Here is a 26,831-nt window from a genome sequence, read left to right as displayed (position 1 = left end):
ATGCTACCAGATCACATGGAATCATCGGCGGACTCGCCACTTCGAGAGAGCCTCTCGACCACGTCGCCGGGCGTGACGGTGAGCGGGAGCGCGAAGATGACAGTCGGGACTCCCAGCCCGGTGGCCCACCACGTCAGTAGGGATTGCTCGCGATGCAGCTCACCCGCCTCCTCGCCAAACTCTTGCCCGCTCAGTCCCGTGCACAGCAGCGGAGCCGGCGGTTCCCCACCGCATACTCCTCCGCCGCCAAGCACGTCAACACACACGAACTTCACTGCGTCACTCCACCTTCACAACAACAGCAGCAGCACCACTAGCAGCAATGCCAGCAACAACAATAACAACAAACGCAGCCAACATCACCAACCTCGCAATATCAACAATAACAATACCAACAACAACAACAACCTGCACATACGAGCCAAGCCGGGGACGGACTCGGAACACTTTCTCCGTAAGGACATCGAGTCGAATCCCCCGCGCCAGTTTGGACTGTCGCACATTCGACACCCTGCTTTTTCCGCCGCCAACCTGCCGATTCCCTTGCCGCGAAACCCCGGCGTGGCGCCGCCGTCCTTTCTCATAAGAGACATTCTCGGGGATCTGAAAACGCGAGAGAACAGCTCGAGAACCGAAACGGACATTCGCGAGTTCGACAGGCGGCCGGCCTTCTCGTACAGGCAAGCCGAGCTGTCGTTTGAACGCGGCGAGCGAGATGACAAGGACATCGACAAGGACGATGACGACGAAGAGGACGACAGGCACAGCGAGACAACGTCGTTGAAAAGATCGCTGTCGCCAGATGATCTCGATTCGAAGTCAAAGGATGACGACTTCAAAAAGGGTGAGTGTTATCATTACAAGCTGTTCTTTATCTCTCCATGACATATTCCTTACGTTAATTTGATACCCAAGCCCATAGTAGTATGTACGCAAACTGTATGCAACATAAAGCTCAACACTACCGTAAGTTGCTCTTCATTTCTGCCGTCGATGCTTTGTATGTATTATGAATATCTAACGCGATGGAGAGGAGTTTCTGTGACGAAAAAAAGAGTTCTTTGTGTCTAATTGGGGGCGATATGAACGCTACAAAGTGATGATAATTTTCATGGATCATGTCGTAAATTTGGTTGACTTTCACGACACCGTCGTGCGACAGATGTAGAAAAAACAAAAACAAAAACAAAGCAAAGTATGCCTCTCCCCAAGACGCAGCGTGTGCCTCAAAGCGAATTATCGATCTGTGGTTGTCTCATGGATTTCGTGTTGTAAAAAGAGAGCATTATCCAGGGGGTTTGTTGCTGTTTCTTCAGCTTTTAGTTGTTACTTTTTTCGACTGATCCCCTCCTTCTCTTGGCCATAAGACCGATTATTTTTCCCCTCTGTAAGTTGGCATTTTCGGCTTCAATACACGGTGTGCGTCTGCGGGATTACCTGCACTCAAAGCTGACGCGCAGTGTATTCCCGAAATGTTGTCAATTTTGTAGATTGGAGCACATCGTCATCTGTCTGAAGTCACGTAAACTTGCACTCCTCCTAAGTTAATCATCTAACAAGTGTACAATTGTTTTTCTGATGTAATGCGTGGAATTGTTTTAGATGGTCTTCTAAAGGCAGGATGAAAGGGGGGGGGGGTCGATGTACTGATGGCAATGTGCGAATGTCAGTGTATTATTTATACAGAGAAAGCAAGAGGGCGTCTGTGCCTCCATGCCCGAAGGATATAGCCCTGTACACAACTATCTAATTGTTCCGTGTCCTTGAGTTTGGTTCTTGTTTGAGTTAACCGGAGTAAAAATCTATTTCATTCGTATTCATTTCACCTCACTTCTTTGTTTTTGAATCATCTCATAGCATCCTTTTTTGTTTTTGCATCTCAATCAATATACCTGTAATTCCCATGCAGTTCACTTTCACAGATTATTTGATAACGAAGTGCAGCATAAAAGACACCGAATCATTTGGGATTTACACAACGTTAATGACTAAAACAATTTATGATTTTAATGAGATGATGCGATATCAGATATAAAAGATCTGATCAGAATGATCAATTAACGCTTTGACCGATACGAGATCATGATATTTTTAATGTATTTACCAAATCGAAGTGGTTGTGCGGACATCTCGCCCCACCTCCATGCGTTGAACAATCCACAATGATATAACAAAAAAAAAAATAAGCATTTGAGCACCAAACGCACTCCAGTGTATGTTACCCTTGGTTACCCCTTCCCCATAAACTCGTCTTATCACAGACACTCATCTGGATTCAGTTACGTCATCCCCGCACACGTTTTCCTCCAAATCGTTTTCATGCCTTCGCGTTTCTACCTGTTTGCATCCACTATTGTTCTTGGATTGTTTGTACTATTGTAACAAAATTCGACCCTCAATCAATCCTCTTCATTTCTATCGTTGTTTTAGTTTATGTTCGCCCTCAACCACCCTCCCTCCCCTCCCCATCTCACATCCCACTCATCACTTCACAGTAACTTCAACTTCCTCTCGGGGACTTCCGTATTCTCCTTTACCCCATGGAACACCCAGCACCGGTGACACCTTTTTTTTTTGGTATAAGCACCTTACCAAGATCCCGATTAGAGCAGTTATCAGAAATAACTTTGTCCCTAAATGAAACAGTTTTCGTGTACCTTTTGCAAACAAATATTTGCCCCTCTCCCTGGACGTAACCTTGAAAGCAATACATAAGTCATGTTACTTCACTCAGGGAGGTGAGACGAAAACTTCTCACCTCCCTGCTTCAATTGTTACTCTTAATGTTATACAACTGAAAGACGTCTACTCTGGGTCTCACCAGGGTAAATATTTGTAAGACGAGGAGGACCCTTGGGTTTCCCCACACTCAAACAACTCTCCTCCTACAAGATCTTTAAAGCATAACGACTGAAATCAGCTGGAACTCACGACACAGTATTATCTCTGGTGGACTGTTCAAAGCATGTTATTGGCCAATAAGGCGAAGGAGTTGTTTCACTTGTTTACACTCTCTGGGGAGACATATGCATATCACGCATCTTCTTAACATCGATTTTGACGGGTACTTATTTTGGTCAACGGTGAAATAAAGTTTCCTTCTGACCAACTATTAAACACAAACAGACAGACACACACACACACACACACACACGCACACACATACTTCCTTAGGGTAAAGGAAGGGGATGCAAATGACCAAATAACTAATGTTCCTTTTTAGTAAACTGCCAAATCCTCGTTAGTTATCGTTTCCGTTAATTTTGTGGGCCCCGTTGAAAACTGGGCAGGGTAAGTTGCAAACTCTTTTTTTGTAGTGGTGGTCCATAGGGGGTTGCTCCCCCGCTTCCACCCCCTCCAGCCCCAAAACGACAACTTTCAACAAAGTGGCGTCGTATAATGCATTTCATTTCGCAAACCCTGAAGTGTTTCTCGGTAACAAATTTCTGTCCTCTTGTTTTTTTAACGTTCTTACAATTGTGTCCAAATCTCCACTCGTCACACTCTCATTCGGTATCATTGTTTATACCAACGAAATGACTGGCATGGAAAGTCTAATGTTCAGGGAGACTTGATTCTTTTGCCGGAACTTCTGTGAAGTAGGCCTACTTGTTTCCTAACTTTCAACTTCAGAAACCATAACCCCCCTTTTTTAAAGATCCAGACATACTCTAAATGTATCATATTATTGTGCATAATAGGGAAGATTTATAGGCCTACAAACTTTTTTTTTGTCTCGTGGTCATTAATGATCATAATTTGGTGGACCCTATCGCTGATATTTTCTTTTTTTTTTGGGGGGGGGGCGGAGGAGGAGGGGTGCAGCAGGTGATATGAAAACTTTATCCAGTTATTTGGAAGAATGGATACGGAAAAAAATCTGTATTGATTTAGAATTATGCGCCATATATTCTGGAATTCCACTTTTATGAATATTCAAGCCATAATGACGGTGCTTGCGATGTGTTAACTTTTCAAACAACTGAATTGCAATGACAATTAATCTCCGTTGTGAGTTCATACATTCCGGTCGTTAAGTAAGCATGTGTATTAACAGCGATAGGCACAAGATAATTGCTTCTTTTGGTTAGGTGGGTTTTTTTTCTGACTTTTGTGCGTACAATCCGTGTATGTGCTTGTTGTGTCGGGCCAGTCCGGTGAAAGCTCGGCCAATGGCGCGGCGCCCCGTTTCGATAGGAACCCGCCCGCCCGCTCGCAACATCCGATCCCCTCGAATGCAAAGAAGAGTTCGGTATATGGTACGTGTGACCGTGCATGCTAGCCAGTGTTGTGGCGTTCGTTTACGAGGGCGAAGCATGAGAACAAGGATCAATCATGACCACGTAATATGCACCGCGCTTAATTAGAGATAAACCCTCTAGATCATCTCAAAGGGGGGAAGGCCCGCCATTTGAGACGGAGAAGGAGAGACAATTTAGGCCAATTTCACGGCTCCACAAACCTCCCCTGCCTTTGATGACAGACTAAAGCAGCGAGCACCATCAGTTTTGATGATATTCCATACACTTTAGTATGAATCTCTTCCCCACCAGTGATACAGCAGGATCATAATACAATTACCCGTAAAGACATTTAAGATATCGAATTAAATATTTCATTTCACCGAACTGTGTTAGAATACTCTATGACTGATGTGATGTCTTTGATGTTTATGTAATGATTATTATAATACACACACGCACACGCACACACACACACACACATGTATATAATTAATGTCCTTTGCATTAATATGATATGCAGTTCTTGGAAAGAGATCTGTCTTAAGGGCATTTTCTGTATACCCCCTTTTTCAGACATACATTCACACAAGCGCACACTGACAAAAAGATACTTAAGCCATGTACGCTCGCAAATATTCATTAAAGACATGCATGCATGCAATCACATATAGGTATGTTCTTTCTTGAGACTTCCGCTAACTGACTTTCTGCACACCTTCACACACACGAGAACCGAACGTTAACTTGTCGACGGTTATATGGTTAGGTCGAGCTGTGCTAACCAAACAGCAATTGGCTTTTTTCGGTGCGTGGGAGTACAGACGATTGCCACAGTCGAGCGTCTAATTCGCTACGACTGACGTGCAAGAAAATTAACACGCCGTCAGCGCTAAACACTATGAAACCTTTTATATAGTACATAATCTGGAGAAACTGAGCGTTATCCCCATGTAGCGCAATGTCCCTATTATATGCGGTACGTGCTGTCAATGAATAGCGACACTTCACGATTTATGATTTAGAAGGAAAAAACTACTATAGGGCTTTTTACATCCCAGTTAGGTGCAGGAACAACATTTCTTTTCTGGCTTGTACTTAAATAATGTGGCGATGATTTTATGGCAATGTAAAACGTGATCCAGTATAAGACGCCTTCCTTGGGATCAAGTTACAATTCAGTGTATCGATCTTAATTTTTATCCTTTTCAAAAGTTTTGTGATCAAGATAATATGATCAGCTCTTTTCATACAAGGTATGATTGGGAGTAGTTACGTCCTTATCAACGGGGTGCGGTGGCAGAGTTGGTTTAATGATGGATAATTATTAATGACCATTGTTGCTACGGGTTATTGAAAGAGTCTTGGCGTGTTTTTTAATCCAATTGATGTCGTCATTTCAATAATTCACCTTGATATCCAATAGCAAGTGCTTTAGTCCAATCTATCTTCGACACAAAACATTCACTAGTCTATGATCATGTACTCCCTCGATTCATCAATTTGATATAAGTAGAGATAGATAGATAGATAGATAGATAGGTAGATAGATAGAGAATTATTAATCAGACATAAATTCCTTGACTTGATTGTCAGTAATTTCCCTCAATTTCTTAAAGATAAACCACGCCCTCATAATGATACATTGAATCTACAGTTAAATGTTAGTTAGTATCATGATAAAGAAAGTCATCTACCCATAACCTTATAATCATAAGGGAAAAGAAAAATCTCGACAAAGATACATTTAAAAAAGCTCTTCGAATTGGATATCAAAGGAAATGCATGATACATGTATTGCTATCACCCTAACCCTGTCGCCGTGATCTAGTTTCTAGTATTCTGTTTACTCACCAAGTCCGAGAAACCACATCCGTGCGTGTGTGTGTGTGTGTGTGTGTTAGTTCAGTGCTGTATCTGCATTTATTAAATTTTATTAAAAAATTATAATTATTTTACTACCTATTTATAGTGCTCATGTATATTGAACTATCATCGTTCATTCAAAGACCTTTTCCGTTATTTATATCTAATTGTTTCAGCAGCAGAATTTTCATAAGACTCTTGACTACTACATACATTTCATAACTGATTCTTAGGTGGCAAAATATCTTGGAAGGTTTAAGTTTCTGGTGGCTTTTTTTCCCCTCAAAGTTGTACTTCTTTACGTGTGCGTTTATCTTTGAGTTTGTGGGGATTTCATAAATTTAAGCAGTTCCTAAAATGATTATTCACTATCAGTGGTTCCGAATGAAAGCAAAACAAGATGAAACTTTCTGCAGCGAAATTTGACCCAGGATTTGACGGTAAAACTCGAGCGTCTTTTCGTACAATAATTACTCGAAATGCAATAACGTAATGCAGCTCGTGTAACATTTCTTTCAATGATTAAAGGGCTCTGTGTTTATTTCAAAAAAAAGGTGCATTTTTCTGAAGACAGAGGGCATGATAAAATATCACGAAATTAGTGTTGATAGTTTGTAAACTTCAAGTGTAACAATGTGAAAATGACTGATAATGTTTTGAAACTCCCTTTGCAATATCAAAGTAAATAGTTAAACAAAGATTCTAAACATGGGCATGAGGGTCTTTACATTTTTCACATACTTTAGAGATTGTTGGTTCGATCTGGCTATTGGCAGGGAGCAAATAAGATGTGGTTTATCAGAATAATGTTTTAATAAAAGCCTTAAAAGCAATGAAACCAAACATTGAAACTTTGTTTTACGATCCACATACGAGTAAAAACGATCCGTCTTATTGAAACGCGCTTCAGGTGTTGTAAGGGATTTACTATAGGTGAACCAGCGACATGTAACATTTTGATTTGAGTTCTATATAAAATAAAAGGATAGCTTCGCCACTAGTTGATCTGTTTTTGGACTATCTTTACCACTGATGTTTAAAAGAAGCAGCCTGTTTGAACAACTGTGTGTTCCCTTCGGAGAATAAAATGCTCTAAGTTGCTCAAAATTGCGCCATTTATTTTACTCCTTTTTACGACACTCGCCATGAGATCATAACGTGATCGTAAAATTCTGTAAAATGCTTGAGTTCGTGTTTAACACAGGCCAATATTCGTATCAAGATAAATGCAGTTCATTGGATTGCTTCTTCCTTTAAAATGAAACGCACTCTACATTTTAACAAAACATCGTGACATTCTCAAAGGGGCCCTGAAATCCAAATGCATGTTGATTTGTGTTGATTTATGATACCTTCAACATCACTTTTGTGGTAAAACGAATATCTAGAAACATTCCCTCACCATGTCTTTTGTTAGTCACATTAATATCACAGAAACATGCAAGTTATGCTGAGTCGAGGAGAAGGTGCATTCCAATGTCTTTTGTTAAACATTTCAGTACTTTAGCAATGATTGACAGATGATGTCATCTCAAGAATATTGGTTTGGAATGATTTTTTGTGGGCGTTCCCAAGTAATCTGAAGAAAAAATAGAAGAAAAAAATCCTTAAAAATATATGGAATGTTTCTAGATATTCGTTTCACCGCAAAAGTGATGTTGAGGGTATCATAAATCAACACAAATCAACATGCATTTGGATTTCAGGGCCCCTTTAATACTAAGCACAATATGTATGAAAGATACACCTGGCATATTTTATTGGTTTGCTGGGGATTTCTAACATCTTCGATAGGGAAACAGACACGAGCTCTTTGTAAAGTTTTGATTACTGTTTCATATATCTATTTTGAAATGGGCAAGTGCTGGTCAAAATAGTCGACACTGCCACAAATTATCAAAAAGAAATTAATTCATCAGATTCCAACTGTCCATCACATAAAGAAGTTCAAGTTGCAGTTATACTGAGATGATAATTATGGTGTACACATACATGATTGTAGAGTGCTAGTGTAGCGGGGGGATGACGTCATACTCCCATAATTCCGTCTGGTTCCTTTAAGTGTACCACGAAAATACTATTGGTTTCCAAGAAAGTGAGTGGTTCATGATAATGATATCTGTGATCCAATCAGTCGATGAATTAAATCTTCCACGTTCCGTTGTCAACCATCTTCATTGTCATTGAGCCAGAGCAGTGAACTGGTATGACGCCATATTTAACGCTTTGATTGTCGGCATTAGGGGAAGCGAAAACTCACTAAGAACAAATTCATTTGGGATTTTCAAAGTCGACGGATTGTTGCGTCGAAACATTGGTTGTTGACAAGCCGACGGGTTGTTACAACGTATTCGGAATAATATACTGTCTTTCCGAGCTCCTTGAAATGCGATTTTGCTGAGATAATTTGTCATAATAATCACATTAGCTGGACTTTAACGTACTAAGAATGCTTTTTACCCTCAGATGCAGGGCTGTTCTCAGTAACATTCCAGAGCTAAGGAAAAAAAGGGGAAGCAAATTCAGGAAGACAGGGTTGAAGAGAGCAAAAGCTAGGTTGATGGAGCAAACGAATTATCGTCTTACCTCATCGTATAACAATTGTATTATCTATAATTTATGTTCCCCTGTTCATTTCAGATGCGTGATTTCAAAGTACATTCTACAACTTCCTTTATTAGGAGCTGTCATAAAAAAAGACCATCGTATGGCAAAACATACTATTTTTTTTTCTAGGCCAAGTAGTCTTCATAAAAGCGGAAAAATGGTTGGATATCTCATTTTGTAAATCTAATCGCATTATTGCTGGACCCATATTGTCGTTGCGTCATGAACGCAAATTATTATCATCATCATCGTCGTCATCGTCGTCGTCGTCGTCGTCGTCGTCATCATCATCATGGCTGCAACTGACTTTTTTGCAAGAGTTACAAAAATACCCTCTTTCCACGCACAGATAACTTATCTCAATCAGTGAAATTTACGAGTGCAGAAAGAAGAGAGAATCTTATGTTAATTATCCTATAACTCCCCTCATTGAGTTTTTATTGGGGTCCTTTTTCATGATAAAGGGATTTTTTTTTAATTCGCTTTTACAACATAAGATAAGAAAAAGTTTGTGATTAATCCGTTCAACTTTTGGACGGATCCAATGTAAAGCTCATCTTGGTTAATTTCATTTTTTTTTTTTTTTGGTCAGCACTGTCTTTTGTTCAGATTTGGACAATGCCATTTCTCGCAAATAATGAGTATTCGATGGATTTCATGAAGCTCTGTTGTCACATTTTCGCCCTCGCCTTTCCTCTCTACTTTCCTTGCCCCCCCCCCCCCCCCTCTGTCTCTGCCGCCTTTTGTATTTGAATACCCTAACAACCCTTCTCGTTGGCTGGTTGAATGATCATGAAACATCATTATCCCGGATATGTTCAATCATGGAGCGACTAATTTTTCTTCTCGCGAGTTAATGAACCACTCCCTTTGTTTCTCTTCGGATTGACCTTGGCGTTTTGACTTTAGAAAAGATTGTACCCCAAGCCAATCAACTTAGCGCACCGCATACCCCTATTTGCGTCCCCGCTCCTATAGCAGTGATCTCGTTAATATATCGGTAATAATATTGATAGAAAAAAAAACCTTGATTAATCGTCCATAATTGATGATAATATGGTCCATAAGTCACCGTGAGGCGCACGTCCTATTTACACATTTGAATAGATCGGCTCTTTGTATTTGATGGATTAGGGAAAAAGTTTGACTTCAAATCTGTCTCTAACATGCACTTGCTTTTCAGTGCAAGTCCTGTGCCCTGATATATTACGTGGTGAAGCTAGTAGGAGGTGTAAGTACTGCCAGTATTACGGATGAAGCGAGCATTATATGATTTTACAATACCGCTAAATCAAAGCAGTATACAAATACATATAGGCTTGATAATCTGCTACGCCTGATTTGCTACTCTCAAAGAATGAATTGGATCGTTATCTGGCAGCGAACAATTAGAGTTCTGATCAAACTAATTACGGACTGCCGCAAGGATGTCCGGGGTTGTGCTCAATCTTGCAAAAAGGTCGTAAGTAATTCATTAAGTTTTTCTGCGTTCATTGTACCAGAGAAAGGATGCCAAAAGAAAAATAAAAAAGTGCAAAAACAACTATTGATTTTGTTTTCTTTTTCTTTAATGGTTGCTTGAATCTGACGAGAGATCAAAATCTTTAGTGTAGTTCGTAGTGGGGTTGATGGTGATGGTGGTTGTGATATCTTTAACATTTTATGTTGAATTTTCTTACGGTTTAGGTAGTGATATCAGATACCTCTCCCTGGGCGGTGTTGTAGAAAATGTATACCCTGTCATTGCATGTCATTACGACGAACAATATAATCCTTCTATACAGAGAAGGCAATAATTTTTGTCGTTTTCCTCGTTATCGATCTCGATCTCGATCTCGCTCTCGATCTCGGCAATGTCTCCTTTGGATATTCACTGGGAGTGGCACACCTACTCCACATTCGCCCCCTCCCCCTTTTCTCAAAATTTGTGGAACTTCGTGGTGTGCCCTGCGATGTTCTGGTTTGCTATAGGCTGCCCTCATCTATTCATTATTTTTAATTGCTCGCGGTATGACATCCACGGAATGATGCACGATGATGCACAGTTATGAATGGAATTGGTGTAGTCGACAAAGGTGCAGGTTTTCTTCTCGACTCATGATTAGAGAGCGGCGTTTGAGCTTTTTCCCTCCCGCTAGGGGGCGGTCGGCGTTAACTGCCGCTCATTGTTTTCCGTCTCACATTAAACGTGTTTCAGGGTATTGAACAACACGTTGTCTTGTTCACTCTGTCGGAAGAAAGCAGCGTACAACATAATATTATGTCGCGGCAGTAATTTTATCGCTTCTTCACTTTCGTAGGATGATTGAATAAAAAAAAAGGACACCCAGACATACACCTAAAGTTAGATTTGATTAGGTTGATGTCAAACAGTTACGGCCCGTAGCGCTGTTAAATCTTGACTTCTTGGCTAGAAAATAGGCCACGGATAGCACTCGGGATGATGGGGGGAGGGGGAGGGGGTAAGGGTACTGCGCGATGAATTAGGAACCTAACATATTAATTACGATTATTCCCGAACACATACTTTTCCTGATTAAGTGCTCACGGACCATGAACTCGGCAATGTTGTTCGTAATGCTATATTTACTGTCATCAAAGCGAATCAATAATCTTAATTCCTAATAATTTATTGATTCACTCGTAATTGGATAAAGCACGAGCCCCCTTGCGCTTTGCCGATTTCGATGCGTCCCATTTCCCCCATCTTGTCCTTACAACCGTGTTTGACGTTAGTTTACTTAGTCCTTACCTTAATCATCCGTCCCCCTCCCTCCCTCCCTCCCTCCCTCCCTCTTCTCCTTTCTCCCCATCTCCTACGGGGAGCGATGAAGCGTACGTGTGTGCCGGTGAGCGACGCAACACCCACCCTGCCGGTTGGGGGCGACTTTTTCCTCCGTCGTTGAGGAGTCGCCGCGCCGCCACTGTCGCTAAACGCGTGTCGCTCTTCAACACGCGCGCACAATGCCGAGTGGGACTTCTGCTCAACTTCCGCCATTTTGCATACATCCCAATGGTGACTTTTGATTTCAGCAAACGAGGAATAATTATCACCAAGAAGAACATCACACTCATGATTCGTGTGCGTTTGTTTGGTTGATGTAAATAAATCCATTCATTTTTCCCCTCTCGCGTTATTCCAGCGGATCCTACTCATAAAATAAAATGAAATATGCTTTATGTAGAACTCTATTCAACGAAACGTCAAGTTAAACATTTCAAACGTCCCTTTTAAGATATATATATCCCATATAGGCCCCTATATGCTACATTCTGACCTCCAACCAAGAGGTTAACACCCGTAACCATCATCATTAATCAAGATATTGGTGCGACCTTTTTCTTTTTACGTTGCAAGTTCTGTGTGTCGCGGCGGTTTAGCAGATACTGCACATGTCGAGTCCTTTTTTTTTTTAACATTCCACACACGTTGAGCTATATTCCCCGTAGTCCCATACAGTATACATTCCAAAGCAAACATTCAATTCTCAACACCATAACTAAACCGTCCTATGGAGGCCAATCGCAGCAGACGGGGCAAGGGAGGGAAAAATCGGAAGGAGGGAATATAAGAAGCCAAGGGGCTCATCATAAATTAACCTTTGATGGTGACGAGTGAGTTTTTTTCGGGATGAAAGATCGTGAGTGGATTTTCGAACCATTTCCCTTCTACAAATATCCGATGACGATTAATACCAATTTGCGGATGCATAATTTACTACGTAACGAGCCAGAAGGTGACAACTGGGAAAGGGATACGGCGGCCGTAAAGCGCCAAAGGCAAAAGAAAGAAAAAAAAAACCCGGAGAAGTAGAAGAAGAGAGATGATGAAGACTGAAATTATATAAAGCGAAGCAAACCCTGCTTGACAAGAGGGAGCTGAATGTGTGTCTGCGATAACAAAGTGGGAGAGAGAGAGTGTGTGTGTGTGTATGTATGTGTGTGTGTGTGTATCCTAGGCCCAAGTGTAAAGAGTCTCACCCATCCGCAGGGTATAGGAGAAAAATAAACATGATCCTATAAGATGACGAATTGGTCTCGTTATCTGCGTTCTTTGAAGCGCCATACCATAAATGATGGCGATGATGCGGCCGTTTAAATAATAGAGCAGCCAACTTCGACAAGTAGAAGAGCAGAATGTCAATTGAGGACATTAGGGGCGTTTAACTGCTCCTTTTAAAAGATTCTCTCACTTTATGAGACGCCTATAGCTCTATGGAACAAATCATACCTTCCGATATATCAAAAAGAGCTGTGCGGAAACGGTATCATTTCCAGCAGTTATTTTAACTCATCCAAATAAAATACAAATACAAATAGATAAGCAAATGAATGAATGAATAAATGAATGAATATGATTGAATATATGAATAAATAAATAAATAACAAATAGATAAATATATAAAGAAGTCAATGAATGGATAGGTAAAACGCATCACTAAATAAATACATAAATGAATAATCATCAATAGATATCACATACCCATAATTATAACTTATGTGTGTGTGTGTGTGTGTGTGTGCGAGCGCGCATGTATGTGTGTGTATTTGGATCAATGCCATTTATAGGAGTAATAAGTGTAAATCTGTATCCCATTATCACTCTCTTTCTCTTTATGGTTTTGTTCTTCTCTGTCTTGTACTGGACACGTCATCACGTCTGACACGTTTCACAACAGACCCTTATAGAGCAATCACGCGTTGGCCAGACGCGACAAGATTTCTGTTATATACTCTGATGTCAAGGGATGAGATATACGTATGATTCAAAACTCGGTTAGTTGATCGTCCGTATTATATCAATATCGCGCGAACTGTTTCCACACATGGACCTTACGCACAGGCTTTAATTCGTGTTCGTAACGCGTAAGCAATTAACGTGTTTTGCAGGCGACATCACTCGTAGGTGCCCGTTAATTAAGTAATTGTCGGGCATTTAACGGGCTCGTTGACATGAGCATTATAATATGAAATGAAGTTTTCAGACAAGATGCCTGATAGTCTGTGTATTCAAGACTCTGTAAGGGCTTTGATTCTTCTACAAATTAGGTTTTCCACCTCCCCCCCCCCCATTTCTGTATAATGAATGTATTGTCTTTTCATTTCTTTGTGATTGAAAACAGAAAAAAAAAACTACTGAATCTCGTGAATACCTTGTTTGTTTGTTTTTTTAATCAAGTGCGTCGATGAATAAGCAAACACTTCCCACACTACACAATTACGCTTAAGATATCATCCCTTTGTTTAAGAAGTAAATAAGTGTTTCACAGCAAGCTCTGTTCAATACACCGACTTGCAAATAATATGTGTGGCGCTCCGTCGGAATGAGTCAAAAGTCGCAAAAAATGAAATCGTAGTTATGCCTATATGTGAATTCTACAGACTCTAAGCTTTACACTGATATGTAATACAACTCATTTCGACATCCCTATAGATCATAAAAACGAATATTAACTACACTTATGATGTCAGTCCATTTTCTAAATAACGGAGAAAATCGCTCTCAAAGTTCAGGTTATGTTCAAGCTCACAACCTGTTTCTTTCACGGGACGAAACAATACAACAGTCCTGCTTAGCGACGGCGTTTACGCTCCATCGCACGCACAACCATATAAGGCGATAGCTTGGGTGTGTAAGATAATTAACCAATCGCAGGACAGGTCTATCATTAACGATTCTGACCAATACGGTAGTCCGAATGTAAACTTCGGGGCGTTTGTGTCCGTGCCGCTGCCGCCGCATGAATGAGTCGGTACGCGTTGTGTGTCGGCTGCGGTGTAGTTTGCCCCAAGTTTTTAACTCACAAACAATAGGAAACAGTAGAGAGAAAAAAGGCAGGCAATGCGTATTACGAAAAGCATCTATAGCGAGAGCGTTGATCGCTTCCATTCTCCTCCCATGTTGTTGTCAATGGAAACTATACAGGATGCGTTTAGCAAGTACCAATACCTAAATCGAACCTGAGAACCTGTTGTAGGCGGGCACGCAATGCGTCTTACGAGAAGCGTCTTTTAGCGAGGGCGTTGATCGCTTCCATTCTCCTCCCATGTAGTTGTTGTCAATGAAAACTAAAGAGGATGCGTTTAGCAAGTACCAATACCTAGATAGAACCTGAGAACCCATTGTAGGCGGGGGTTCAAAATGAAGTTAATTAACGATAGTCGTCTTTTGAAATCGTATTCTTAAAAACCCTTAAATTACGCACATGGTCGTAATGTTGCAGAACATAAAAGACTGCTTTCGCGTCTGTTCTGCTGCAGCTGTATACCTCCGTAACATTCTGAATTCCCGCCATATTAGGCACATTTCCTTTATAGGCGTTGCGTCCTCAGTAATTATCACTTATCAAGCTTGCCAATGCTGCACATACTATACGTATCAGAAGCAAAGGTTGATGTAGGCCTGACAGCTTCACGTTGGGTTTATAATAATGACTGTATCATGAATATACTTCTTATTCTCGGTCACTTTTGTAATACCATAACATATAAAGAAGCGTTAACTTGTAGCTTAAGTTTTTTTTTTTCCCGTCACATTTACAGTTACAATCTTTCTGCATTTGTGAAGTTGAGTATAGATAATTATACTGACATATATTCTGAATTAATACTTTACGGAGGCCTTACTCATTTCGTTTTGTATTCACAAACCTTACTAAAATAAATGATTGCTTGATTACTTTCGGCTAAAGGAAACACCGGAAAAGGAACCGCATTTAATGTGTGTGTGTTTGTTTGTTGTTGTTTTTTTAACGAACCTAAGCTAATAGCGAACCATATTTCATTGTGTGATTAACGAACCTTCAGAATAATCAATTGAATTCCCCCCAAAAAACAAACAAACAAACAAGCAATTCAATGTCATGCGTTGTCAATAGTGATAAAAGGCCCGTTTTTATTTAGTAGTGTGCATGTCTCAATACTCCTGTGTTTCTTTTTAATGATGTAACTCTCCTTATGATTGCGATTGATGTTGAGCTATTTCTTTCCCGCAAGCTTGAAAAGGAAGCAGCTAAAATTCAGGCAAGGAGACGAGTTTGTTTTGTTTTGTTTTTTTTTTTTCATGAGATACAATCATTAAGACACACAGTACATTTATTCCCGAAAGTTGTGTGATTGCTTATGCGCTAAAGAATTGTGTCCATTATAATGTATCAGGCACTATACAAAACGGTTGAAATCTGCTGAAAGTCGAACTTCGGTTTTTTTTTTTTTTTTATATTTCATTTCCATTTCAAGCGGGGATAGACTATAGGAATTAGTTTGTCTATACTGACAGGAGACACTAGTTTTCCAGTACATACTCCGCATTTAAACAGTCGCCATATTTTCGTGGTCAGAATCAGATACACACGTCCATACCTACCTGTAATAGTCCGCATAAAAAAAAACAAGCACGCCAAACAAATAATTTGATAGAATTAATAGAACCCTCAGCGATATCATGCATGGCAGATCAAATCAAGTTCAATAGGTGAGAAAGCTAAATGATGTTAAAAAGTTGACTTCTTTGCGTTTCTCTTTCAGTTTATGAAAACAGAATTACACTATTGAAGCGGATTGTCTTTGTTTTCAACCATTGCCATACAAAGCATTTTTAGTCTTCTGAGCAAATCCGAATCCCTATATACTTTAATTTTTGCTTGATAATGTAATAACACTGGTTATAACTTTAAAAAGGACTCGCAAATTCAAAGTTTCAAACCGTATACTAAAACATTATATTGAACACGGTGTATTTCAAAAAAACATTTTGAATGCGTTGTGTGTTAGCATGTTAATGGAATCAATCTGCCTTTTATTTTCCGTACGTAAAGCGCACGAAAACAAATGTTACCAAATACAGTGGAATCCATTGTACGGGGTGGTATTATCATTATAAGTATATCCCTTTCCTTTTTACTTTTATTATTTGCTTGAAGCAGTAGTCAAACCATGTGTCATTATCGTAGCGACATCACTTAGGAATTAGAATGTATGAAGATAATGGTTACTCATTTATTTCACGCTATTATAATAGCATTTGCATTTTCCAACTGTTATTGACAGTATTATGGTACTGTATGGTTACGATTACGAATGCTGGTTATGAATTCAAAAGACTGGTTCATTAATCGAACTATAAAGGTAGCTGTTTTGAAACGGTAGTTCGGTACAAGTTCGAAACGCAAACGAAATCATCGTCAAAGGGGGAACTGATAGCTCTAGAAAACTTGTTTAGCCCAATAAAGATTACCGTATGCAATCCTTGTAAAATGTTTTGACTATGGCCATCTGTTGAGTATTTTGAGAAATTATATAAAGAATTATTTGTTTGGATTATGCCAAGAATTAGTTTGAACTATGAGAATAAAAATGCGTGGTTACCCCAACAATGTCGTAGTTCGATGTATAGACATGATGGGTAAAGTGAATTCATGACTTTGCTGATTGATGATCATTTCTGTATTAAAAACCATCAGATAAGTCTCGTAGATGATACCTTTGTAATCGTAGTCAAAATTCTGTTGAGCGATGAGACGAAAACCAACAAACAAAATGCCATGTATCATCGCTCGAGTTTCCAACATTTGGCGTCACCCGACCAACAATAAGTGACGAATCAAATGGAACATTATATTGTGGGAAAGCGGGCTGTGTTACGATTTTGAAATGTTGTGAGCAATGCTTTAAAAAAAAAAAGAGAGAGAAAATGAGGCAGAGTTCAACAAATTAGAAAAAGCACGTAAATGCAGGCGATCATGTTTAATAGTCAAAGTAAGAGATTACAATCGGCCATGCGGATGTATATGATTGCCTTATTTACATGTCTGATTTCTATAAACTATGTTATATTTAAATTTAAGTTCCCTTCCCTCCTTGATAAAAGTTGTGTTGGGTTTTCGCTATAGGCATTTATTAGGACACGCTATAAAAACGACAACAAATGACTACTATACATCAAGAGATGACCTATACATGAACTACAATAATTCTGTACGTTCTGATATAATGCAACTGCTTGTTTGTTTGTTTGTTTGCTTGTTTGTTTTGAATTACCATGGTCTATGTCAGGGGAAAGATGAAGAAAAATAGTAGAGTGTATCACTCTCAAATCCGAATGATTGCGATAAGTGTGTATTATCGCCCTTTCTATACAGGTAAAAGATTTAAGCTTGGTATGCTATTATAAAAGCCTTGTGTCACGCAGAAGAACTGATTCCGCGATCCCTTTAACCTTTCATAAAATTCACGTTTTAAGATAGTAACGATAGCTTGTAGGAGATAAAGTAAGTTAGCGTCCCTGGCTGTGGTTCTGAACACAAAAGGGGACTGAAAAAATCTTTTACAAATTAGCAGACATAATGCCGATCCTCCAACACTGTCGCTCCATTACGTCACTAATGCTGCTATCAATGACGAAAAAAGAATACTGGTTGCGTGATTATCCACCCTTTGATAGCAGGAAGTTTACCTTTCATTGTTCAAGGCTTCGTTGATGCGGGGTTTACTCGGATACAAGGCGTGAACAGTGTCGTCCGAGTTCTTTCATTCGGAATTCCTCAGAATACACAATTCAATAGGCAATTAGCGCTGCTACTTCGCAAAGCTGTTAGCCAAATTCTTTGCAGACTTGACCTCTCACATGTCAGCTACACGTAAGACACAACAAACAGCTATCATTACACACATTCTGATTTTAGAAAAATAAAGAAACACACTTTTGAGTAGCGACACAGCTTTCTGTCACTTTTTCAAATAGGTCCTACTTCTAAAAAATACAATGACAAGAGTCAGAATATCCTCCAAAGGGAACACGAGCTATTTGGGCATTGATAATGTTTGTCGTCCGATTTCTCTCCATGTCGTCGCGGTCCAAACCATCATAAGAAAATAGGGCAATAAGTTTTATTAACCGGGGAAATAAAATTACGCATTACATACATTTGACTTAAATTATCATACGAATTGTCGACTTTATAAAGACGAGAATAATTGAGAACTTAGGCCATGCTATATCTCCAAAGATGAACTTTAAACAGCAAGTCACATACCAGGGAACGCAAGTTATAATTATTTGAATGAATTCATTAATGAGGCCAATAAAAGTTGTAAAAGTACACACACACATACAGAGGTTTCAAGTTCGATATGTGATCATGTATTAGCTCATTGATAAAGTATCATAAATTTTTCGTGATCATTCGTTGGAATTATTTTTTTTCAGCGCCATTTGTGCGTCACATCAATCACCACTTCATGAAATGTGGTGCATGTATCAAACGCAACTCGCTGGTCATGCAATCGATAGCCTTGGTCAGCTCACTGCTATTACGTAATTAAGCCCTCGCAGCCGCCGACGCCGCCGCGCGCACCATGCTTTGTTTTGTCTTCAATGGGGTCAAGAGCAATGCTTCATTAGCATACGCCCTAGCAACGGAGGCGGAGTTTCAATCGGGCAAGAACAATAGGTGCGAAACGCAACGCAAAGGCGAGCATTCGAAAAAAATGAAACCGAAAAAAATTGTCGCAGAAAAACTGTGATTTGGGACCCTTGTCCTCATTTTTACACGCTGAAATTTTCTGTACAAATAGATAAAACGTCAAGGAATCAAAATCCGTCATAAAAAAATTTCGACCCGAGCAGTGCTTCCCCTTCATTTTCGGCTCATTACGGGAAAAGTCCCCGTGCGACTTATGACTCATTTTGTCGGAGCGCCACACATATCATGAGAAAATCTGTGACCGCTCTACAGATTGTCTTGCTGGATTATCTACTCGTATTCGCACATGTTCCCTGGTCATAATCTGTCTTTTCTTGCCACTGTCTGCATGTGCATGATTTCTTGCCAATAAGTCGGCGTTTCTCGCAAGTTGACCTGGAAAATGGGAAACTAGACGCGGAGGCAAAATAAAAAAAAAAAAGAGAAGAAAATACTGGCGATGATCATATCGATGACGATGTTGATGACGATGCTGTGGTAGTGGCGTTGGTAGTGGTGGTGGTCGTCATCGTATTGGTGGATACAATGAGGAGGAGGAGGAGGAGGAGGAGGAGAAGGAGAAGGTGGAAAACCAATATTAAAGGGAATGTAACTTTCTTTTTCTCTCTTTTTTTTTCTGTAGATGGTGATCTCGATGACGGTGCCGACGCATCGGCGGGGAGCAAGACCAAGAAGCCCAGGAAGGCGAGAACGGCGTTCACCGACCACCAGCTGAACACTCTGGAACGCAGCTTCGAACGCCAGAAGTACCTGTCAGTACAGGACCGCATGGAGCTAGCCGCCAGCCTAAACCTCACCGACACCCAGGTCAAAACGTGGTACCAAAATCGCAGGTGGGTACATTTCCACAATCGCGTCAATATATTGGCGGTCGCCAAAACACACAACGAAACAAATAAGGCGGAATCGTTTTTAACATTGATATCTAGGAACGATGATGGAACTTTTTTTTTTCACCTGCAAAATAGTTTCGCGATATTGATGAATTATTGATTTTGATGCCATATCGCTTTGAAGAGTACTTAATATGTTCGGAAACTGTGGCCATTCGTAGTTTGTCTCTCGAATAAAACAAAAAGAGTGACCAACAAATGATAAAATTGGGTTGTAAATCTTATCCATATGTATAGAGCGAATCTTCTCCTTTAATATTCGCCTTGGTGGGTTGCACTCCATGCACTTCTGACTGAGATTTCAACCCCTTTGTGCCTTGAATGCCTACTGGCACAGAAACACCCATAGCATTGTACACACTGTCCAACGTCACTGGTACACAAAGTGTTAATCTTGGCTTGCAGTGTCTAACGCAATATTAGCGCACGCTGAGAGCACCTTGCATAAAGAAGTTAGTTTCTTTCCATTCCATAACGCCACCGTGTCTCACTGAGGGCAGCCGATGACTGTATTGTACACTGCAGCAAACATTTTTCCGGCGAGATTTCACGTCGCGCACATTGTTTAATCATTATTATTATTATTATTTCCTGTTTAATTTGTGAAGATTAATTTCCTTTTATATAATTTTGGGTCAGATATCCTATATTCTCCTAGAAATCATCAATCTATATGTATAGATTAATGATTACGAACAACGAGGAAAATGATTATGAGAATTGCTGCACATCAGCTCACATGGGACAAGAGACATGTACGGTGAATGTCAAGAGGTGGCGCTGTTTAACATTAGTTTTCAGAAGATTTCTATGCGCGTCGACTTTACGTCCTGCAATAAAACAAGACTGCGTCTAATCTTGGGCGTACAGTAGAACTCAGTTGATGATTTTCAGTGATATTCATTTACGATGGACATATGCATTTTCATTGCGGCTGCCTTTCGTCACGAATCTCTTGAATGTTATTGTGAAAATACAAAATTGATTACGACGATTCTCGAAAAGATCTTATTAAAAAATGTACAATGAACACAAATACACTAAACTTTTTAAGAGGATGGGATTTCCAATTGTAGATTGAAAGAAAGAATTACAGCTGCTGGCAGAACAACTCCATTTCCGAAAGGACTGAATCTGTAGGGAGTGGGGGTATCATTGCATCATTAATGATGACAACTTCTACTTGGTGAATGGGTAACAATATTTTATTGGAAGGTGTATGGACCGCGCAGTTTTCATCTTAGTTGGGCAAAAGAGAGAGGGAGGTGGGGAATACTTACACTACACCGGCATGAATCTTAATATAGCCTCTGAGCGATGCTGATATCAGAAGCAATGTAGAACTAATCGGTTTAGGGTCACGGAGCGTTCTACTTCCGGTGTGCCAAAGAAAATACATCAGCGGACAATCCGCCCTGGAAGCAACTTTTGAACAATAGCGGTTTTCCGAGAATAGGCCCAGAAAGATCGGATACGAGTCCTTTGTAACTGCTGCCTCATTGTTGTTTAGTTTAATCCTAATGGGACCTACATTCGCATGAGTGATTTGTTTGATTGATATTGATATTTATATGTTGTTTACTTCCTAACCACCTCCTTTCTGTTCGTTAAAATATAAAATGGTTCTTACTCTTGCCCACAAAACAACGAATTGAGACTAATTATCAAAGGTTCAAATCATAATGCCTTTTAACGTGTTTATGATTTTCTTTTTGCTTTGCATCTCTTCCAATTACTTGTGGATGCATTGAGTTTACATATTTTTTTCTAAGAGGTCTAAGATTGTTTGTTTTCTATTCATTCTGTCGCTCGCTCTTTATCGACGTCGAAACAATGACATTAGCACATCATGCCACAACGAGTTCCTTCTCCATCTAAATATTATGTCAATAACAATCTGTAAGAAGACGTCGCGTGTATTTGTAAATTTATTATGATATACGGACATCATTCAGAGGTGCCTCAACTATTACTAACCCTTGAGAGTCTCTGTCGTCATTTCACGTGGGGAAATGGAGATGTAATTATAATGATTATCATCTCCCTAAAATATAAATATATAGAGAGATATACACAGTGCATACATGTTTCTTATTTCAAGAGTGCCATGTGATGTCATCTCGAAAATCTGAATGGAGTTATATGTCTATATGTTACATGACAAAAAGAGGGTCCGTATGGCGTTTTCTTTAAGTTGTATATAGGTTGAGGCCGCTGAATGGCATCAACTACTCCGGACTCTCAAAGAAGGTGAATTTTTACACTGCAAGAGAGAAAGAGAAATAAGAGAGAGAGAGAGAGAGAGAGAGAGAGAGAGGGGGGGGGGAGGGAGGGAGGGAAAGAGTAATTTGATACCACCAAAAATGCTAAAACATCCCCGGAAGACATTATAACGTGGAGTCAACAGGTCCGCTTTGAATAATTTCACATTGCACCAAAACAAGCTTCGAGACGCTCATGCATTTGCTACGATTATTCGGGGAAAGGGGGAGATGTCCTTTCCTTTTCGTCGATTTCCAAAATGACAGAAGGGTAAAGAAAAAAATCTAAACGATCGTTCCTGTACTCGGGGAAAAGCGTAGGCGAACCGTTTTTAATCCTCCGTGTCCCAGGCGCCCCTCCGAGCAACGCGATTCTGAATAGTCGGGACTATCAGAGTTAATGCGAAACCACGGGGGAATCGCCCTCACTTTAAAGTCGCTTAAACTGAAAATAAGAAGTCCGCAACGCTACCGGCATCTGCAGGGATTTTCCCCCACCGTCTTCTTTTCCATTGAAACGTCTACGATGATATTGCATTTAACGGCACTGGATTACACTCCAGTTTATCCGCTTCGCCCTCAATAGAATGACATACATATTTGATGTCCTAGACGGCTTTGAAATGGAAATGCCATTTCCCCCATCCCGCTCGCTAAGTTCTCGTGGACATCTGTGTATGGCTGACGTGGTGCATTGTTAGCAAAAGCTCTTCCGTTTGTTGCGGGCATACTGTATCCGGTTTATCCCGCTTCATCTCTTTGATGGAGTGAGGTATAGTTGCCCAGATACAGGGGGTGCTGTAGCAATGTCTCTTCCTGGAACTGGCAAGGCGCAGCCTCCACCAGCCACAAGGAGGAGAATGGTGGGAGGAAGAGGAAGAGGAAGATGAGGAGGAAGAGGAAGAAGAGGAAGAGGAGGAGGAAGTGGAGGAGGAGGAGATATGGAGAGGAGAGGAGAAGGGAGCAAAAGGGCTGACGAGGAGCATTAAGAGGTGGAGGAAGAGGAAGAGGAAGATGAGGAGGAGGTGGTGGAGTTGGAGGACGAGAAGAGAAGATGAGGAGGAGTAGTAGAAGAAGGAAGAGAAGTGGAGGAGAGGAGAGGAGCACAACAGGGATGAGGACAGGAAGAGGAAGTGGAAGAGGGGATGAGAAGCGGTAGTAGAAGGAGGACAAGTTAGGCGCATGGAGCGGAAAGGAACTAAAAAGGCTGACGATTTGAAGGAAAAAGAGGAAGAGCAGGATGCAGAGGAGAGGCAAAGGGATGAGGGGTGAGGAAGAGCACAATGAAGAAGAAAGAAATGTTGGAGGAAGAGGAGAGGGAGGAGATGAGAAGTGGTAGAAGGAGGAGGACAAGGCGGAGAACAAAGAGGAGCTACGATGGAAAGAAGAACAGAGGGAGAGGAGGAGGAATACGAAAAGCAAGATGATGAGGAGGAGCACGATGAAGAAGAAGAAAACGTTGGAGGAAGAGGAGAGGGATGAAATGAGAAACGGTAGTCATGGTAGTAGGAGAGCAAAGAAGAGAGGACAGGAGAAGTGACAACTGGAAGGAAGAAGAAGAGGAGGAGGAGGGGAGAACGGGAGGAGAGGGAGGAGGAGGAGGAGAGGACGAGATGGAGAAAGAGGGCGGGGTGAGAAAGGGGTAAGAGAGGGGGAAGTGTGAGAGAAGGATGAGTTGGAGATGACCACAAGACATCTTCACTGTTGAATGATGTGGAAGGCAGACCAAAGAGGTACTAGGCTCGCCTTGTACCTCCTTGGGCAGACCTACACCAACACTATACACGTTCCATGGGCAAAGATAATGTCGCAATCATAATGACAATGATGGCCCAGTATTTCCATTTCTTCGTAAAGAAAGCCATCTCCAGCCTTCACATCTATAATGAATGCCATGAAAAGAACACAACCGTGATTTGCTCAGCTTTATATCAGATGATATTGCCCTGAAAAATAAACAAACAAACAAACAACAATATCAAATTATAGAACAAGTGCATATCTTAGATATATACACAGTTGTGAGAATACGACACAAACGTAATGGAATTGTCTAAGATATTTTGAAATACAATAATAATTATTGAGATGAAGGCCAAGGCTAAAGCGAAACAGTCGTAGGCACCTACTGAGGGACATGGACATGATGGAAACAAATATTGCCGCCAAAGAAAGGCATGGGTCAATCAGATGATAATAATGATAATGCAATTAATTTGTTTTACCAACGGCAGAACAAGGTCGGCCCGATATGCCATTTCTGTAATATACGCTCTATAGAATGAAGTAAGCGGAACTTCCCAGTTCCAACATCTGGCTGAGCGGACGCGCGCTCTTTATAAGGTGGAGGAAAAACAAGAGTAAACCCCCATAGAAGTGGATGATTAAACTTTTGCGGTCGCGCCCCTGAAGAGGCGACCATCGGTCACCACTGCGCCGAGTCGAATCTACACAAACTGGACACCTCTTGGGGGCCCGTTCACCTATACTGCAGCAATAAGCAAACCAAGCATATGCCGTTATAAATAGCCATCAAATCAAACACGACTCGGTACTTCACGCTTAGGCGAATAACATCGCAACAGATCGACCGTGTTTTATGTATTCCGGTTAATCTTTTCCTCTTTCCTTTGTTGATTCTTTTTTATAAGAGCCAACTTGGTGATTGAAAAGAGAAATTGTTATCGGTGAGGGTGGCTTGACAGTTGGTTATGAGGCTTGTAAACTTGGTGGCAGCACACGTTCTCTCTCCTAAAACTATTGTTCCATCTTTGTAGGCGTTTCGGGTCATAATTTTATTACCCTAAATGAATGCATGATAATAATTGTGAAGAGACGGCCGCGAGAAACAAAGGGGGGAGAGAAAGAATGAGATGAAGAGATAATGAGATACAGGAGAAGAGGGAGAAGAGGGGGTGGGCTCCATGGCATTTGCTCCTGCGACAAATGCTCCCATGAAATATCTGCATGCTGAGCTAAACAAAACATAACTAATAATACCCATAAAAATAACCCTAATCCTAATCCTAACCCTCACATCAAACTATACCCTAAAACCCTATCACAAACCTAATAACCTTTACCCTAACCCTAAGTCCTAGACCGGAGCAATACTGAGTAATTTGTCGCAGGAGCAAATGTTGTGTCGCCTGGGAATAAGATTATATGATATTATAATCATGATAATAGTCCAATGTATTAATGATACAGGTAGGGAGAAAGAAAGAGTGCTCGTGTGCGTTTGTACAATAATTATGTGTGCGCGCGTGGATGTCTGTGTGTGAATATACACAAGTACACTTAACGAATCACACTCATTGGTGCCAATATAACGCAATCGCTGCCCGTGGAAAACGAAAGCCGTCGACTTCCCTTCAAAACGTTTTTTTTCTTCTTCTTCTTCTTTTTCAAACTGAAACAGACTTGACAATGTGGTGCTCTACTTTAGGAGGTTAACCAAAAAATGAAAAGAAAAGAAAGACGCCCGGCAGGGGGACAATTACTTTATGCCTCGGTCACAATAACCGAGAACACAAACAAAAACAATTTGAGCCCAAGAGCGTTTCCTGGCCCTTTAACGCCCCATTCTTTAGCCGTTTTATTTCTCCTTTGTTCCCCAAAAGGAGGGAGAAGACTGAACGAGCGACCATAAGCAGCGCTGAGAGAGAAAAGAGAAACAAAATATGAAATCGCATATGAAAATATGAGCAAAGTCGATGCACTTTACGAACTTTTGCAGAGCACTAGAAAACACAGTCACACTCGACAAAATCTCGACATCCCCCCATTACATTTTTAATTCACTTCAATGCGTATCGTTTTGTTTGCATTCTTCTTTTGCCCACGTCATATTAATTGATGCTTGATAACAAAAGCGTGAATGAAGTTTTTGAAATTATGAATTAGATTTGACAATCGATATCAGGGGCGGGACCAGGGATTCCGTAAAAGGGGGGCGCAAAAAAAAAAAAAAATATTTCTGTGCTATTTCCGGGTTTCATCTCAATCTTTTTCTTTTTATTTCTTTTGTTTTTAACAAAAAATAAAGAGGGGGCGCGCGCGCCCCCTCTGGATCCGCCACTGCATAATACCAAGGTAGAAATAAGTTTTGTAATGTCTATCTCCACTGTGTATTTAATGTTGCTTCATTTGAAAGTTGTCTCAACTAGTTCATTAACATAAATGCCATCTTTACTTTGTTCTTCTTACTATCTCTTCAGAACGAAGTGGAAGCGCCAAACAGCCGTCGGCCTCGAACTCCTCGCCGAAGCGGGCAGCTACTCGGCCTCGATGCAGCGACTGTTCGCCCCACCGTTCTACTACCACCCGACTCAGGGCATCGTGTCCAACTTGGACGGGCTGTACGGACTCCAGGCGGGCCAGCGGCCGGTGCTGCCCCGCCTCTTCCTGCACGGGCTGCAGCAGCACGTTAGTCATCTACCGCTGACGCCTAGACCACTCCACCCACATTCCCACTAG

General features: G+C 40.8%; 1 protein-coding gene across 1 annotated transcript; it reads left to right on the top strand.

The window, feature by feature from the left end:
- Nucleotides 1–26,831, top strand: LOC140241230 (uncharacterized). Its single transcript, XM_072320984.1, has 4 exons — nt 1–278; nt 309–844; nt 19,821–20,031; nt 26,573–26,831. Exons 1-4 carry the CDS (start codon nt 1–3, stop codon nt 26,829–26,831), a joined length of 1,284 nt encoding a protein of 427 aa, XP_072177085.1.

This window comes from Diadema setosum, chromosome 17 (assembly GCF_964275005.1).
Source record: "Diadema setosum chromosome 17, eeDiaSeto1, whole genome shotgun sequence".
NCBI lineage: Eukaryota > Metazoa > Echinodermata > Echinoidea > Diadematoida > Diadematidae > Diadema > Diadema setosum.
This window is presented reverse-complemented; position numbering and strand designations above follow the sequence as displayed.

Bases quoted from the DNA above. Each gene is read 5' to 3' on its own strand.
- LOC140241230 (XM_072320984.1), top strand. From the start codon at position 1: ATGCTACCAGATCACATGGAATCATCGGCGGACTCGCCACTTCGAGAG. The intron at 279-308 runs GTCACTCCACCT...CAACAGCAGCAG, and splicing joins ACACACACGAACTTCACTGC to CACCACTAGCAGCAATGCCA. The intron at 845-19,820 runs GTGAGTGTTATC...TTTTTTCTGTAG, and splicing joins GGATGACGACTTCAAAAAGG to ATGGTGATCTCGATGACGGT.